Genomic DNA, 19,180 nt, shown 5'->3' on the forward strand with positions numbered 1-19,180 from the left:
TAATAATATTATACAAATTTCCAAAATACACTAGTAAATGTACCATATATTAACAATTAAACTACATCCCATACAAGTAACTATAAAAAAATAATAATAATTATAAAAAACATTATAGTGACTGAATTATATCTTGCACCTCTGTTATTAATTGACAACATGCTATATGCAGCAGACTAAATAATAACACAAACTGGTTACAGTCTTTCTGTTCAAATAATTATACACTTAAACGATTATACCATATATAAGATTATACTATATATGGTGTCATTACGGTTATCTTTTTTTTTTTTTACATCTGATCACTTCCTCTCCATTCTGTACCATGTCTCCCTCCCTGTCCTATCACATTACTTAAAGGGACAGTCTAGTGAAATTTAGACGTTAATGATTGAGATACCAGTTATTGTTTCCCCATTGTAGACTGAGTATATTTTTTTAATTCCATACAAATATAAATGAAAACTCAAATTTATTAGCTTTATTGTCTTTCAATACAATGCAGTGGCAGTTTTATCCAGAATCAGATTTTAAATATAACCACTGTCTCTGAGGTCAGTCTTGCACATATTGAGTAGAACTTATGCTGATCTAGAGTGACATCTGCTGGAGTAGTAGCAGTACTTGAAACATTTATATTATTGCCTTTACCATTAAAGGGATATGAAACAAAAAAAAAAAATTGTGATTCAGACAGAGCATACTGATTTAAAAAAGTTATAAATTTACTTCTGTTATCAAATTTGCTTTGTTCCCATGATATTGTGTGCTGAAAAGATTCCTAGGTAGGCATCTGGGGCATTGCATGGTAGGAAATAGGGCTGTCATCTAGTACTCTTGAAAATGGATAACATTCTTGCAAAACTGCTGCCATATTAGTGCACCAGAAATGGTCTGGCTCCTAAGCAGACGTCCCTGCTTTTCAACAAAAGATACCAAGAGAATGAAGAAAAAAATGATAATAGAAGTAAATTAGAAGTTGTTGTTTTTAAATTGCACTCTCTATCTGAATCATGAAAGACATTTTTTTTTAACACCGTTATTTTGAGGTTCAACCATTTCTTTCTTGGATCTCAATGATTCAACATTTTAATGATGCCCATAAGCTGCAAAGAGAAACGTAAAATGTAACTAATCATTTAAAAAAAAATAAAAAAAATATTCACCTACTTACACTGGTGGAAAAATATCAATATAGTTTACTAGTCAGAGGTTAAAAGTTACTAGCCCAGAGGGAAAAAAAATTACTAGCCCACTCAATTTTAAAAATAGGAAAAGGTCACGTTTGTTCTTGTCCAGGACTAGAGGTCTAGTGATATTCTTAGCTTTATCATATACAGCCAATAGTATATTTTTTCTGTATTTTTGCTTGACAATAAATAACCAAATACATACATTCATATGAAATATTTTAGGCAATACCCTTAGGTATATAAGTTTATTAATGAACGAGATGTTATTGACATTTAAATATTTAATCAATCAGTCAAAAAATATTGCAAACTAGCTCTCTGACAAGAAGAATTGCAGCTTAATTTCCTGTTACAGAGCTGTTTCCCGTTAGCTGAATTTATGATTTTTTTTAAAGGGATCAGCAGTAAAATGCTGCAGGTCATATGTGATTCCCCCATTGAATTAATGTTTCTGATGTCACTTGAAATGTATATTTTCATTGTGAGTTACACTTTGTATTCTTATTTATAGTTTACAAGCTTTTATGGGTATTTATGATGAGCAGAATGGACTTGATTTGTATGTTTAAAGGGACACAAAACCCAGACATTTTCATTCATGATTCGGATAGAACATTAAATTTTAAACAACTTTCCAATTAACTTCTATTATCAAATGTATTTGTTTGCTTGTTGAAAAGCAAGTTCAGGAATGTGCACGTGTCTGCAGTACTATACTATACATTAGCAAGAGCATTAGATGGCAGCACAATTTCCTGTCATGTAGTACTCCAGACACGCGCACACTACCTATCTAGATATCGCTTCAACAAAGAATAACAAGAGAATGAAGCAAATTTGATAATAGAAGTAAATTGGAAACTTTTTTAAAATTATATTTTCTACCTGAATCATGAAAGAATTTTTTTTGGGTTTAATGTCCCTTTAATATTGCATTTATTATAAAGGAACACATTTAGTACTTTGTTGCCTTTTCTTTATTAAACACTATTTTAGATACTATTATACACATCTGTTTCTGATCTCTGTATATGTTACTGCACAAATAGCCTCTTATGTATACATGAAGTTGAACACGCACTGTTGTGCTCTAGGTGTATAATAGGGGCTAGATTTCAAAACTTTCACCAAAAGGAATCTGTATTTTCACATATGACCCTCTGGGCTGTAAGTGATGAATTGTAATGCTATTATATCCCTTACCCCGGCCTGCGTAGATGTAAGATAAGTATTTGTGAAAGGTAAACTTGTTGCTAATGTCTTAGGCTGTGTGATGTCTGAAACTGTGTACATTCTTTGCAGTTTCAATTTTTGCCTTCATTTGAATAAAGTCATTCAAACATTCTGGTTCACAGTGCCTTATTGTATAATTTTTTATGTTAATAATAATTTTAACTTGAGTTCTCTTTATGACTGTCTTCGTGTATTGCTAAACTTTTACAAATCCTAGAACATAAATATGACGTTACAACAACAAAATTGTAACCTTTTACCTAATTGATTGAGTAATATCTAACGCAGGTTTTGGTTGTATGGACGTTGTAGCCGGTGTGGCTAACAGGTGAGGTGCCCCGCATGACTATGGTTGTGTTGTTAGCGGAATAGCTCTTGAAAGTGAAAAGACAAAAGAAAAGCCTGAATGATAGGAAACTAGTAGGGAATAAAAAAACATGGAAGTCATAATAAAAACGTTCAGGTTTCAAATAGCGTGTGCAATTTTAAGGGACAGGAAACCCCACATTTTCTTTCATGATTTGGATAGAACATACAATTTTAAACAACTTTCCAACTTACTTTTATTATCAAATTTGCTTCATTCTCTTGTTATCCATTACTGAAGGAGCAGCATTGCACTATTGGCAGCTAGCTGAACACATCTAGTTAGCCAATCACAAGAGACAAATGTGTGCAGGCACCAATCAGCAGCAGCTCACACTAGTGTAGGATATGTGCGTATTCTTTTTCAACAAGGGATGCCAAGAGAACGAAACACATTTGAAAATAGAAATGAATTTAAAAGTCTTAATACATGCTCTATCTGAGTCAAGCAAGTTTAATTTTGACTTTCCTATCTATTTAAACAAGAATCTATTCAGTTCACTTATACTATCATGTGTACCTCTTCTCTTGGTATTCTTTGTTGAAACCAAGCTCCTTACCTTGACCGCATACTAAGGTAGGCACTACGGCATGCACATATATTGGGCATTATAAGGCAGCAGTATTTGAAGCAATTGCTTTAAATAATATACCATATAGGAAAATATATACTACTAAATATAGCCAAAATATATGTGGCCAACGGAAGAGCCTTTTCAAAGCACTATCAATTGAAAATACAAATATAAAATGTATAAACGTCTCATAGTTTAAAAGTGAGATTTAAAGGCCTGTTAAATACAACAGAATTGCATACTAAACAAATAATAAAATGACAATGTAATAAAGCTTACTTTGAATTCCAAAGAAGCATCACATTTTTTTTTCTTTCAAAGTTTCCTTTAATTTCCCTGTATCATGTGACAGCCATCAGCCAATCATAGATTCATATACACATATACTGTGAACCTTTGCACATGCTCAGTAAAAGCTGGATACATTTAATGAAACTTTAAAAAAATAAATCTACATGTTATTCTCATACTAATCTTTTCTTTGAATGCATCATTCAATCTAGCATTTATTTAGTGTTTAATGTCCCTTTAAGGGGCCAATATGGGCATGCAAGGCTGATATGGAAATGTAGAAAAAGTATGAGAAAAACTGCAGGGAATTTTTTTTTTTGATGAGTTGGAATGACAGTGGCAATCTATTTTAGTGTAACGTATTGGTGAAGCTAACATAGAGCAAAGCCAGTGGGCAACTTCATGATATTGAGGTTTCATATTCTTTTGCTGATTACTTAAAATTATGCTGGTGTTGAAGTACCAAAAAGACACACAAAGCAATATGGGGCCCATTCTAAAAAAGTGCTTATCCCTTTACTCAAATACCTATTATGATGGATCTTGAAGTATCATTTCTCTAATGTTAGGAGAGAGGGGTTGAATTGGTATTGTTCCCCCTGTTCTTATCCCAGAACATGAAAAATGTATATGACACGTAGGAGCCAGCGAGGAACACTATATACATTGCACAGGAGTCAAGGAAGGAATTTATGTACAGGTATATTGAACACTAAACAGTAAATACATTTTATAAGCATAGTATTGAGGTTATTCCAGTGTTGACGTGTTTGCACATTTGCAGCAACTCTCCTTCGGATACTTGCAGTGTAACCTAGGTTAAAAATGGCAGCACCCATAATTATAGGCAGGTGAATAAAATATATTTAGGGTCAGATTCTGAGTTGCGCCCAAGCGATAAGGTGTTTATCACAGGTGTTTGCATACATTGGGTTACTGCACGTATTACGAGTTGAAAGTAAATGGGATAGCTTAAGCACAGTCACAATTTATGTTAAAATAGTTCCCGCTCTGGTTATCTGTTTTGCAAAATATAAAAGTTGCACAAAACACATCATAAACACAACACAAAGTCCAGTTACACTCATAATATCACCATCTAATAAAAAAATATTGCACACAAAAGTTATAACGGCTCAAATATTTGAGATCTCATAAGCAGAGGAAGGGCTTTAACATAAACATACATACATATACATCTTTAAAAATGTATCTTTATGTATGTACTGTATGTGTATATATATATATATATATATATATATATATAAATATATGTGTGTGTGTACATATGCATTTATGTATTTACAGACATAAATAAACATATAAACACACAAGTACATATATAGACATATATAAGTGGATTGGAGCCCTTTGCAGTTAATTAGATAAAAACATGTAAAAGCATATTTATGCAATATTCATATTTTATAAAGTGTTATGCTGTGTATTTACTGTCAATATTTCACATTCAATGTTCTACACATAGCAGACTATGTTCTATGTATTTCTAAATAGATATTCATATATATATATATACCTATATATAATTATGTATATATATAGGTATAACTATATATTGTTCCAAAAAACTTCAGATATATATATAGAAATAATTATATATGAATAATTAGAACATAGTCTTCTATGTGAAGAACATTGGAATGTGAAATATTCATATTTTCATGTTAGTTTAGCGCACTTGAGAATATGTGATCAAGTTTGCATGAGAGTGGGAATGTTAGGTTTTCCCCCACTTTTTTTTCATTGACTTCTATGGGGGAATATGTTAACGCACACGCGATATTCTAAGTTCAGATTTTGGCACTAGTTGGGTTAGAGCTTGAACGAAAACAGTTTACTTTCAACTTGTAATATGAGGCAACCCGACGAGCACAAAAAAGCTTACTTCTAGCTCAATTAACACTCAAGTGGTAGAGTTAATTAGCGTTCAACTTGTAATCTGGCCCTTAGTATTAAATATCTCTTTAAGAGACTTTCCAATTTACTTCTATTATTACATTTATATGCACCATTTCTGAGGCACCAGTGTATACATGTATAAGTTTGTGATTGGCTGGAAACTAACATATGGTACATGGGGCCAGCAAATTAAAACACATTTTGAAATTTTGTCAGATAAAATCCACTGTACATATGAAATTCAGAGTAAATGTTATTACATTGTCTTTTTATTATACACTTATTAATTATTCAAATTTGCTGTATTTAATGCTTCTTTAAGATTTAGTGGAACTGCTGAACTAGTCAGAGCCAACAATCACCAGCTGCGTGCAGATCATGGTCAGCAGTGTATTGATGCTCTGGGGCTGAATTTTGTTTTAAATGCATAATATAAGCAGGCAGTGTTGTCACAAGAAAGTACTCCTTCATTATAGAAGTCTCTTATTGTACCTTTATTTTACTTTGTTTTGGTGGTGTCACTTTAAGTTTTCTAACAAAATACACATGTTCCATAATGTAAAGACTTTTGCCATTAGGTTAACAAAATGGACACATTTGCTAAAGGGGTATAAAGCAGTCTGTTTCATTGTTGTAAGTTGTAGCATATACTTAATATAAACCATTACAATATGGATTATTCATCATTTTAAAATGATTTTACTTTTTATTTTTATTATTATCATTTATTTGTATAGCACCACCAAATTCTTTTTTCTTTTTCTTTTCTTTTTAACTTAATTTGTGCATTGTTCATTACTCCCTGTCACAGCTCTACAAGGGGACTGGGTCTTTATAGGAAGGCTTATCTACTTTGATGTCATGTCTTTTAGAATGACATGAGCTGGTTTACTATTCATGGAAAGCTAGAGAGGCAGGAAGCCAGGATCTGCCCATGCTCAGAGGAGGCACAATGCAACTTAGGTTACCAACATGTCTGCTCACTTATCTAGCTGTAGGCAGGGGCTACACTGATAATTTCTAAGTGCTTATTTTGCAAGAAAACAAGTAAGCTTTCTGTTTTGTTTACACAGTCTGTTTCATTTTATGTTTGCTTTGATTTAACATATTCTTTTTACTTAAGGAGCACTGTTTAATATCCCTTTAAACAACTGAACATACATAATATGTTATTATATTTCCCTATAGGTGTATTAACTTTCTACTAATAGTAACATTTTTTTAAAGCTCCAGGGGAACCAGTGGAAAAGTGAGGCACAAGCGCCAGGCATTACAAGACATGGCGCGGCCGTTAAAGCAGTGGCTCTACAAACACCGGGATAACCCTTACCCTACCAAAACTGAAAAGATCCTCCTAGCACTTGGGTCTCAGATGACCTTGGTACAGGTAACTGACATAATTTATTTTTTATTAAGAAAATAGTTTTAGCTAACTAGATATGTGCGACAAGTAGGGAATATGTTTTATATCCTTCGTGTGTATGTATTTTATATGTAACAAATAGACTTTCAAGACGATTATCATAATATGAGAAACTTGACAGAAATGATTAAATAAATAGGTTATTGTTGATTATGCGCATAAGTTACTTTGAAGAGACAATTTCTGTATTCTTTATGAAATGGTAGAATTTAAATGTCAGCATTTTATGCATGAAGATATTTTTTTAAATAAAAACTATTTACATTTGAAGAGATATGCAACTTTCATGATTCAGATATGGGGGGCGAATTATCATTGTGCGAGCGGACATGATCTGATATTGCGGATCATGTCCGCCGCACAACGGTAAATGCCGACAGCATACGCTCTCGGCATTTATCATTGAACCAGCAGTTCTTGCAATACCGCCCCCTGCAGATTCACGACCAACCGGCCGCTAGCTAGTATTCGATCGGGTTGATTTCTGTCAATTTCTGTCCGCCGCCTCAGAGCAGGTTAGACCGCTGCTTCATAACTTCTCTTTCCGGCGAGCCTGAAGGTTCGCGAGAAACACAGGGCATCAAGCTCCATACGAAGCTTGATAAATATGCCCCATAGCATACAATTTTAAATAAACTTAACTATTTACTTCTAATATCACTTTTGCTTTGTTGTCTTGGTATCCTTTGTAGAAGCTCATGCCTAGGTGGGTCCAGGAGTGTGCACTGTATATAACTGTACTAAATGGCTGCAGTTTTGCAACAATGTTTTCAACAATTGTATACATTGCACAAACATTACTGACATCTAGTGCTCAAAAATGTATAACACTGTTTAAAGCATTAATACAAAACTGCAGCAATAGAGTGCTCCAGGTACTTGCAGGCTTCTGAGCCTAGCTAGGCACACTCTGAATCATGGAATAAAAATATGAGAATTCATATCCCTTTATACTAATATACAAGTGTCAGTTGTATATTTAGGACAGCATTACAAGGCAGTACCCATCAGTCAGTGAGCAGGGTACAATATGTAAGCAGTTGCTGGCATAGCACAATACTTACGTAAATGCCAGCAGGAAAAAGTATGCAGGTTACTCCTGGCAAGGACATCCATGCAGGTAATTAGTAGCACGGCACACTATTCATGTAAAGAGGTTAAATGCACAGTAGAAATACTGCTTGGAACTTGCAGAGCCCTGCTGGTCCTGAGTGGAATATGCTGCCAATCCAATCCGCAGTGCTGGTTGCACGACTGAGATGTGGTTAATTACACGGTAGTCTAGGGTCAATATTCTAAAAATGACATTCTGTAACAGATTAGAGCATGTCATTTTTACCTTAAAGTCGCCCTTTAACCTTGCGGGGAGCAAGGCAGCATTCAGTGCCAGAAGTTAACATTGATATGTGTCATCCCTCCCCCCTGCTCTTGTGCAAGCAATTGTGAGAGAGCAGGGCTTGTCAGTCATCATGAAGACATCAATCTGGGATGTTTTAGGTCCATAACATCTAAGATGGTGAAGAGGTTAGGGAGGAGGGGGTTTATGATCAATGCTTATTAACATGCAGGTGCATAAGTGACACAAAGCACACCCTAAAGTACTGAACTAGGGATCAAGAGGGGTACACTATAAATACAGTCATTCAGATTAGTCCGAAAAAAATGTGCTCTCAATATGTGTGAATCTTGCACAAAAAAATCTTCACTGCAAATCTTGTTTTGCATAAGTTGAATAAGTGAGCCTGCACCACATATATGGAGTCCATAGTGCTAATGAGAATTTGTAAATTACTTAGTCTCATCTTTGCTCTTTGTAATTGAAAAATCTTAAGAGCATTTATAACCATCTTTGCTGCACACTGGAACAAGGAAGTCATGATATGTAACAGCTTCCTGGGTTTGTCTGACATCTAATAGATCCTTTCTTCAGAATGGAGTGACCAACAGATTTTGCAAATGTGATCAGTGCTGTCTGAAGCAACAAGACTCTGCTACAATTTATAATTCCCACTTCTCCATATGAATACTGTTAAGTGAAATCATTTTGCAGTGGAAAATTAGAGATACATTTTATGGATTATGTGTATAGTGTTACTTAACAGCATTTTATTGCAAGGCGGTTATAATTCAAGTCATTGGCAAAACATTTTATTTTTTTAACACATGTGGACATATTAAATCCCAAAGCTGTCACATAAGTAATCCCTAATACGTGACTTTTCCAGTAAATGCTTTTGCAACCAATGAAGTAGAGAAAGTCAGTCTGAAATGGCAAAAACTTGTAGTGAAACATTCATGCACAAACAGATGGTAATTTGTACCTGCGATCTGATAATCTTTTGTTAGGTGGTTTAGCTGTTTAACAGAAATACAAGTAACACATTTTGCTGTTTGATGCATTATACTTGGCCTCACCACCCTTCATTTTATGTATAATGCTGATAATAATCTCTTCACTCATAAGACCTGCTTGGCAGAGAAGTGAGAAACAAATTTAAGGAACTATTCAATACAGTAGAATCGCACAATCAACAAGTGCATAATAAAAATACAAGGCAATAACATTTACTCTGAGTTTAAATGTGAAGTAGATTTATTTTTTTTGGACAAATTTCAAAATGTATTTCAGTATCATGTGACAGCCAATCACAGATTCATATAGGCATATATTTCGAACGCTTGTATATGCTCAGTTTGATAATAGAAGTACATTGAAATGGGTCTTAAAAGTATCTGAATCATAATAGTTTAATTAAGATCCACAAACTGGTAATACTGGTGTTAATAATTCATCAGCACTTTTCTTGTCTGTCATGTGAGATATAAGAATACCGATAAAGGGCAAAATGTATCATCCTCATAGGCAGACAGGTTTGCAAGTAGTGAACCTGTCCACCTGCAATTGCCACAACAAATATTACCTTTCTGATTACAGTACTGTACTATGTTTCTGAAGATACTATGGGGCTCATTTATCAAGCTCCGAACGCCAGAAACACCAAACCGCTGCTCCATAACCCTGTCCGCCTGCTTTGATGAGGCAGACAGGAATCAACGGAAATGACAACTCCCTGCTGGCGGCCGATTGGCCGTGAGTCAGCAGGGGGCGGCGTTGCACCAGCAGCTCTTGTGAGCTGCTGGTGCAATGCTAAATGCGGAGAGCGTATTGCTCTCCTCATTCAGCGAGGTCTTGCGGACCTGATCCGTACTGTCGGATCAAGTCCGCAAGACCTTTGATAAATAGGCCCCTATGTATACAAAAGTATTATATAAAGCTATCTTTAAACGTATAAGCTGTATTATGACAAGTAAATATTGCTTAAATGACATAAGATATTGCTGTTTACACTTGGGGGCTTGATCAGGTTGATTGACACCCCCTGCTATCGGCCGTTTGCCTGCGGATGTGCAGGGGGAGGCATTGCACAAGCATTTCTTGTGAAATGCTTGTGCAATGTTAAATGCCGACAGCGTATCTTGTCAGCATTTAGCAATGCCGGATGGACATGATTTGCTACAGCGAATATGTCCACCTGGTCTTTAATAAATTTACCCCATTGTATAATCCCCTCTCCACACTGTCCCATTTTACAGATACAAATAGTCAAAAATCCAAACTATTCCATTTGTAGAGGGGATGGTGTAAACAATAATATCTTGTGTCATTAAGGCAATATTTACATGACATGATACAGCTTATACAGTGCATGTACCCTAAAGGTACTTTTATATCATTTGTAATACTTTTGTATACACTGTACCATCAGTACTGTAATCAGATCAGGTGATGGTTGTTGTTTTAAATAAAGATAGACTAGCATTTGCATTGCAGAACACAAAAAGCTAACCAAAGATGTAGACTGAGAAGATTGCTTATTTGATCAAATTTATTTTGTTCTTTTGATATCCTTTTTAATTATGCACATATGTCTCTAGTAATAGGCTCACCAGATGTGTACAGCTAACTAACAGTAGTGCATTGCTGCTCAAGAGATGACTTTAACTATGTGTTTAACGCCTTTGCAAGGGGTTAAACACAGTTATATGGAAACAACAATGCCATAAAAAAATGTGCTAACACTTTAGAACACATTCTGTTTGCACTTGTATGCCCCTTAAAGGAATGTACGTAATTTTATAAATGAGCATGAATGCAATATCATTTTTTTTATACCTTATATGAAGTACTACGAGTCTTACTTTTTTATACCGTAAGTGTGCATGCTGCTTGTAACAAATATGCCCACAGGTTGGATGCACAGGCACTTGCCCTATGCATACTTGGACTGGGAGAGCTGTTGCTCAGAAACCTGGTGACATTCCGTATGGTATCACTATCTAGTAATCTACAGATCTGCTGTGGGTTGCATGCAGGGCAGTGATAACTTATAAAATACACATGTTTTAACATTTGAATCATATTGCAGAAATTCACTTAAAAAGGTTTCTCTTTTTCTTATTGTGAGCTGTACCGGCTCCAATTTCAATCACTTATATTTAAAATAAAAATTGCAATTTTGAATACAGTGACATCTCTATAATAGTGGGAATCTTAGAAGACTCTTGTTATACTATTGCAATTAGAAAAGTGTAATTCCTTTACAATTTGATGAACCTTCATAACGTTACATAATAGTGCCGCTGATTAGCTCACAGAAAGTTCAGGATACATTTTTTCCATGAAATGTTTCCATACACAGACATTTCTTCATAAATATCAGATGAGTAGTGAATTCCTTTAGTGAGTCGTCACCAAAGAAAGCCCCATTTTTTTTAAAAAAAATCTTTTCATTTTCTGCTTCTCAGTGGATATGTCTTTATTACACTATTGCATACTTAGATACCAGTGGTGTATTTAGCTTTTGTGCTGCCCTAGGTACTGGGACACATGGCTCCCTAATCCCCCTCTTCTATTCCCAACAATTTAAACTTCTGTTTGCCTCATATATTTTTCATAGCTGTAGGGCAGGGACACAGAGGCCCTGATATTAAAAACCTCTCTGCTCAGGTGAGATATTCTAAAATGATCCTCCAGCACTGCGAGACCCCTAGTGACATTTTTAAAAGGCAAATTTCGCTTTGCTACTCCAAGGGGTGTTCCCTGCATTTCTGTATGTGAAGGAGAGACAAGCCTAGCGCAATATAGCACTGCAACAAATTAGGCTTATACTTTGAGGCCTATTTATCAAAGGTCTGGCGGACCTGATTCGACAGTGCGGATCAGGTCCGCCAGACTTAGCTGAATGCGGAGAGCAATACGCTCTCCGTATTTAGCATTGCACCAGCAGCTCTTGTAAGCTGCTGGTGCAACGTCGCCCCCTGCAGACTCGCAGCCAATCGGCAGCCAGCAGGGGGGTGTCAATCAACCCGATCTTACTCGATGAGTGTCCGCCTGCTCAGAGCAGGCAGACAGGGTTATGAAGCAGCGGTCTTTAGACCGCTGCTTCATAACTGCTGTTTCTGGCGAGCCTGCAGGTGTGTGTGTATCTTTTATAAATTAGATTGCACTTTGCATGTTTTTTATTTAAATTGAAACTGAAAACTGTCAGCTTCAGTTTCACAGAGGATTTCTGTACTTTCTCTAGTTTGGAGAGAGAATATAGTGCTGTCGTCACAGGGGCAGAACTCACTGAATTTTCTAAGAAAAGGGCAGGAACCTAGAAATCCCAGAGAGATGAGAGATGCCTTCCATAGAAAGCAATGAAGCACTCTGGGTTACAACATTTATAAGTATTTATTTTTATTAAGATACAATAGTCAAACAACATATGTCATGCGATACAAAATAGTGCAAATAAACTGTTACATAGCAAATTAACATTTAATACATAGAAAATAGTGCCCTACTTATAATTTCCCCTAGTTAGGGTAACACTCTTTACCTGTACTTATTCAGATACCCTATTCATATGCTCAAATTTATGCACACAACCGTACCTTTTTTTTAACTCAATTTTAAGTCTTTATACCTCATGGCTAATACCTCTTAGCAGTAATAATACAATTGTGACCAGAAACTAGACCTTTTAACATACTAGAGTGATAATCTATAGTAACAATTAAATTGTGTTCTAATATATAGTATAGAATAGTTTGTGAAGCACAAATGTAAAATATTGGAGTTTATAGCAGACAAAGAGCTGCTAGGTTATAAACCCAGTACATAAACTGGGAATCTTTAAATTAAGCAAATGATAATAACTTAAAGGAGGTGCTCTAATGTAACTCATGGTCACTCTTTGACCTTGAAATAAAGGTGAAATAGTATAACAGGTTAAACATCTTATGAGAAATATATAAGACACAGCACTCTGGGGTCTATGATATCTATTTATCGTGTATTCTTCATAGGGTTACAACATTTAACATTGGAGAGAGAAAGTAACTGGAGAACCCCTAGGACTGATATAAGGGCTCAGTTTGCATCAATTCCAAATGAAACTGAAATGTTTTTACTACAATTTAATTTGCTTTTGTCTATATTTTAGTTTATATTACTTTTCTGTTAGTTAAAATAAATCTATTGTGACTTTTGAGCAAACTTCACCTGCATATAGCTGGCGAGACAAATCAGTGAGACCAACTTGTTTGAAATGCTTAGAAAATTTCACAAGGCTTGTAACAGAGCTTGAGACATAACCTGGGCACTCCCCTGTTCATCCCACTTTCTGAAACTGTCAGTTTACAATGGAGAAAATACAATGTGCAGTGTAATTTTATACAAAGTATAATCCTAAATTATTAAAGTGACAGAAACTTTTAAAGCATAATCAGAATGTGTAAAATCACTGGTAGATAAACATTTAAATGTATTAAATTACAAGTGATAAAGTGCAAAGCTTAAATTCCATAATACTGAAAGGACCCTATCTGAAATGTATAGGAATATAAAATACAATGCACAAAGTGTAAGTGTAACACAACTCCTATATCATGCAGTTCTATATTGTCTCTTGTCTCTGCTTCACATACATAAATGAGAGCAATTTCGTAGTACTGGAGAGTTCCACCCTTTTTCTTTTGAAAATTCTGAGATCAGACTTTGTGAAGACTCAACTACAATTTATCTCCAAGCTGGAGAATCTTTGAATATCAGGGCCATAGTTTTTTTCATGCAATCCAGAAACAGTACCTTGCCAAATTATTAGGTCAAAAAACGTAATTCTGATATAAATTTCATATTTATTCTTAATAGTGATAATTGATTTTTTTAGTTTTGTAACCATTTCTTATCCCATGTTATATTGGCAAGATCTGCAATACATATTTATGTGTAATGTGATGTAATATTTTTAAAATATTTGTTAAATTAACAAATGTATATGTTTTTACAGATGGGTAAACAAAGAGACTTGTTGTTAAAAAAAGTTGGTCAAATTGTCAGCCCGTTGAAGGCAAAAAACAGTATAAGATTGCTAAAATTGTAGGTGTATAACATAATTCTGTAAAGAATATTAAGAAAAAAATGGATTGTGGGAATGATTTGAGCCTAAAACAGAAGTGCGCTTGTGGTCGATAATTTATTAGTACACCAAGAACTGGCAAAAGAATTTGCGATATCTGCACTCAAAATAAGAAACTCGCTGTCAGATTCAGGATGCAGGCATCAAGGTATCCAAGAGAACTGTTCCGCAGTGATTAGCTGAAGAGGGTCTGTTAGCCAGAAACCTTTCCCAGAAACCAGCCCCACAATGCATTTTTGTCTTAATATTCTTTACAGAACTATGTGATAAGTACACCTACAATTTCAGAAATTGTGTGCTTCAATGTGTTTTTTGCCTTCAACAGGCCAATAATTTGACCGTCTTTTTTAACGACAAGTCACTTTGTCCTTCTGTAAAAACATAATTTTGTTAATTTACCAAATATTTATATATCACATTATACGTAAATATGTATTGCAAATGCTGCCAATATAACATGGGATAAGAAATGGTTAAAAAACCATTTGCTGCTATTCTAGGCACAAACTGAAACCCTCAGGTTGCTAAAGAGGGCCATGAAAAGGGTTAATAGGATGCAAAAAAAATATATTATTTTCACACATTTTTAAGTGTTTTTTGGTAACTATTCTGTCACTCTTGGATTATCCAAGTGACCCATTCTGCACTATTATTGTGTCATCACAAGTCCTATAGCTACATGACCCATATATCAACTGCATTACTTGGAACGTCTTCATTCGGCTTAGTGCATTATAAAATGGATAGATTCCAAAGAAACCCTTTTGGTGTCCTGTAACGAGTCTCGTGTCCCAATGATTAATGTTAACAAGGAGCTGTAAATAAGCATAATGTCACAAATACAAGTCTCTTGAGTTGTCACAGCAAAATATAGAGTGCATAAAGCAATACGTTTGACACTAAAATATAGACTCATAGCCTACTGTCATTTTCCAGTAGACCTACTCTGTTTATAAAAAAAGGAGTTTAACAAAAACAAATCTCATATACAAGTGGCATGTTGAAGCTTCCAAAAAATGACACATATGTTTTACAAAAACTGTACGCTAAAGATCATAAAGATAAATAGCTAGACCTTTAACAAGAAGCCCCTTCTCTTTCTTATATTAAATGTTAGATTTAATAGCTAAAGGGACCCTGACTATAAATCATTATGAAACAAGAATAAAAAAGAGTGTCACAGACCACCACAAGTGAAATACAATATCTTACTCTCAGATTCATAAAGCATAAGCAGGAGATGATACGTGACCATCTGTTTAATATTAAAGGGACACAAAATGTTTTCTTTGTTGCAATGAAAAAGAGTCATTTTAAATCTTATTACAGTTTTTTGTGGGACAGATACAGAGAGGTTAGCATCGACATCTTGTATTGCTCAATATAATCCTTTTCATACAATGTTAGTGCTCACCTAATTGCTGTGGCCATGGTCTTGATGAGCTTTTACTGATTCCATAAAGGGACTTGTGATTTCCCATTTGAAAGAGTAAATCTACTCTTTAAAATAAGGGATTGCATGTCCCTCTGAAATGTTTGCTGTAGAAAAGGCATCAGAGTACCAGGGAGATGATGCAGAGAAAGGGTTACCTAACAGACAATGTTAATCCTCATTTGTGTTAAAGACCCTTTATTTGAAAGTGAGGAAGACCCTTTTGGATGCATGTGATCAATATAGGGGGTGTCTAATCTGTTCCACTGTTTTTATGGGGGATTTGCATAAAATAGAGGGGCTTGTTTGATCCTCCTCATTTGAAAGTGGGGAATACCCTTTTAATATTTACAGGATCCTATTGAGGGATTGGCGAATGTTTTGCAACATTCAAAAAATGAAAAAAATATGGACACATTCATTTGGTCATTTCGAATTTTGAATCTTTGTACAACGTTCTAACATTGGTTTAAAGTAATAGTATTTCTAAAGCTTTCTTTAAAGGTAATATTTGATTTGAATTTAAAAAAAAATCAATTTGAATTATGCAATATTCGAATTAGAAAAATTTGAATTGATATGTTTCTAATAGTATTTTTGTAATGCGCTAAATATAATATTCGAATAATGCAATATTCAAAATAGAAATATTCAAATTGATATATTTATATCTATTATGTATCAATTTACTAAATTCCCTACCACATGACATATTGAACTTCTGAATAGTATTTGAAATTTGAAATTTCAAATGTGGATATTCGATCTAATTATGAACATTCGAAAACGAAAATAACATTTGAAAATAGGAAATAACATTTGATTACCGAATTTTATGGATGTTCATTCAACATTCGATTGTCCAAAATGAAAGTCCACAAGACGATTCACCCATCCCTAATCCTATTCCTATCTAACATGTAGTTAATGTAGTTAATTGCTATGAGTAATTCAAAGAAACAGCACTGAACTTGGTATTACATTTTATGAGTTCAAAATGTAAAAATAGCTTCAGCAAAGGTGATGTGAAATGACTCAGCAACAGAGAAACTATTATCCAATATATAATTCAAATCATAAAACCCAAACTTTAAATGTAGACCTAAACTTCCATATAAATATATTAATGGATGATGTTGATTTTAAAACAAGTGCTTTTCTGCTTTCCAGAAACTCCACATTTTTCAAATGACCAAAAAACAAACAAACAGAATTAATCACTATGATCTCTGCCTGTAAACTTCCACCACAACTGTGCATACTATAATGTTACTTACATTTAAAGGGACGTTAAAAAATTTGATTGTAAAATAAAATGTTTGGTAACATGTAGTAAAAAAATGTTTATTATTTTTTTTTTGTCTTCCTTTCCTGTAATTTAACTTTGAAAATTGTTGGTTTTCTCAATTCTAGAAAGTTTCTATAAAGTAGATGTTGGAACTTAAGGGACACTAAACCCACATTTTTTCTTCTGTGATTCAGTAAGAGCATGCAATTTAAAGCAACTTTCTAATTTACTCCTATTATCAATTTTTCTTTGTTCTCTTGCTATCTTTATTTGAAAAAGAAGGCATCTAAGTTTTTTTTGTTCAGAACTCTGGGCAGCACTTGTTTATTGGTTGTTGAATTTATCCACCAATCAGCAAGAACAACCCAGGTTGTTCACCAAAAATGGGCCAGCATCTAAACTTACATTCTTGCTTTTTAAATAAAGATACCAAGAGAATGAAGACAATTTGATAATAGGAGTAAATAGGAAAGTTGCTTAAAATTGCATGCTCTAGCTGAATCCTGAAAGAAAAAATATGGGTTCAGTGTCCCTTTAGGTTTCCTCTTATCTATCTCTTCTGCTAAAAACAATTAGGGGCAGATATAAAACAGGCAATTTGGCATTTGATGTGCAAGATATTATCTATTGTGATCCTCATACACATATAGATGTTGATGTCAGAAAGGTAGACTAACCAAAACTGTGAGAAATATAGGTAATGAACATGAATGTAGCCCACTGTGACTGACTCATCTGTGGCCCAGAAATCTGGCATGTTAGGGGTACTTTAAGATTGAAAGTAAATTGTAGTGCAAAAATGACGTTCTTATTTGTTAGTAAATGTAATCTTAACACTAGTAACCCTGCAATACTATGGCCTTCATGTCTTTTAAGGCAAGAAGTTGAGAAGTTGTCCGCTCACCTTTGTAGCATACGTGCAGTGGATCCTGTTTGTCTGCTGCCTGTATGTGTCATTACACAAGCAAGGGAGTGTGTAAAGCCCCTTCTCTCATGTGACTAATCATGAGAGTGAAGGGTCTGTCAATCACCCCTAGCAAGCAAGTTTGGGGTGATTTCTCTCCAACACCTTTGATTGTGGGAAGCTGTACATGGAGCCCTAAGTGTTTAACCCCCTATAAACATACAATTAGCATTCAGATGGTTTAGCAGTGGTGCGAATAGAAAAGGATTGCAAAAACTTCCTATGGAACTTATGACTGCGCAATCCTGTTTTAAAACCAAGTTTTTAAAATGCAAGTACCGTTAGTAACAAACACGACAGCACAAGTTTGACTTTAAATCAAATGCTAATTATTACAACAGGTTAATATCACACATGTAAATTGAGTATTTCCCTTGCATAGTGAACAAAGGGTTACTTGAACAGACCTTTATTGTAAGCTTCAAAGGTGTGAATGAGCTATTGTATCAGATAATTTTTGGTGACTGCCCAGTTTTAAAAACAGGTACTTAAAACATGTAAAGGCCTTTTCGTGTGCTTTTCTATTGAAAATGCGTTCACAGCTGCAGGTTTTTAACAAACAGATACATTTTGCATTGTGATCACCTAAGAAAATCGGATGTGGATGTGATTGACCCCATAGTTAAAGTACAGCTTGGGAGCCGCAGGGCACCACTGGTCCATAGGGGATACAAATGCTGAGCTGCTAGGTCATTAATTGTAATCAAGTGTGATGCTTTGAAAATCATGATTGTTGGTGCATTTTATCTATCCAGAATTTTAAAATAATTTTTTTTTTACTTTTCCATTAGAACAATTATTGATAGTAATGAATAGCATTTATGTATTTTTTTTACTCATACTAAAAATAATATTTGCATAGCTTGTAATCTAATTGGACTTTTTTTTTTACCATGAACTACTCACCAATCAATTGATAAATTTTGCGTCAGTGCCAGATATAATGTATTAGACCTGGATTGGGAAATTGGTGCTTATTCACATGTTTTCAATTTGGAAATATTCCTAGGAATTAAATAATCTCACCTA

The 19,180-nt window shown here is 34.5% G+C and overlaps 1 protein-coding gene across 1 annotated transcript in view; it reads left to right on the top strand.

Annotated features, from left to right (window-relative positions):
• MKX (mohawk homeobox) overlaps positions 1 to 19,180 on the top strand; it is a 152,637-nt gene that overhangs the window by 15,305 nt on the left and 118,152 nt on the right. The window contains exon 3 of the mRNA XM_053712961.1: positions 6,809 to 6,968. Within this exon, the coding sequence (XP_053568936.1) occupies positions 6,809 to 6,968 (160 nt within the window). The remainder of the gene's footprint in view (positions 1 to 6,808; positions 6,969 to 19,180) is intronic.

Source organism: Bombina bombina, chromosome 5 (assembly GCF_027579735.1).
Source record: "Bombina bombina isolate aBomBom1 chromosome 5, aBomBom1.pri, whole genome shotgun sequence".
Taxonomy (NCBI): domain Eukaryota; kingdom Metazoa; phylum Chordata; class Amphibia; order Anura; family Bombinatoridae; genus Bombina; species Bombina bombina.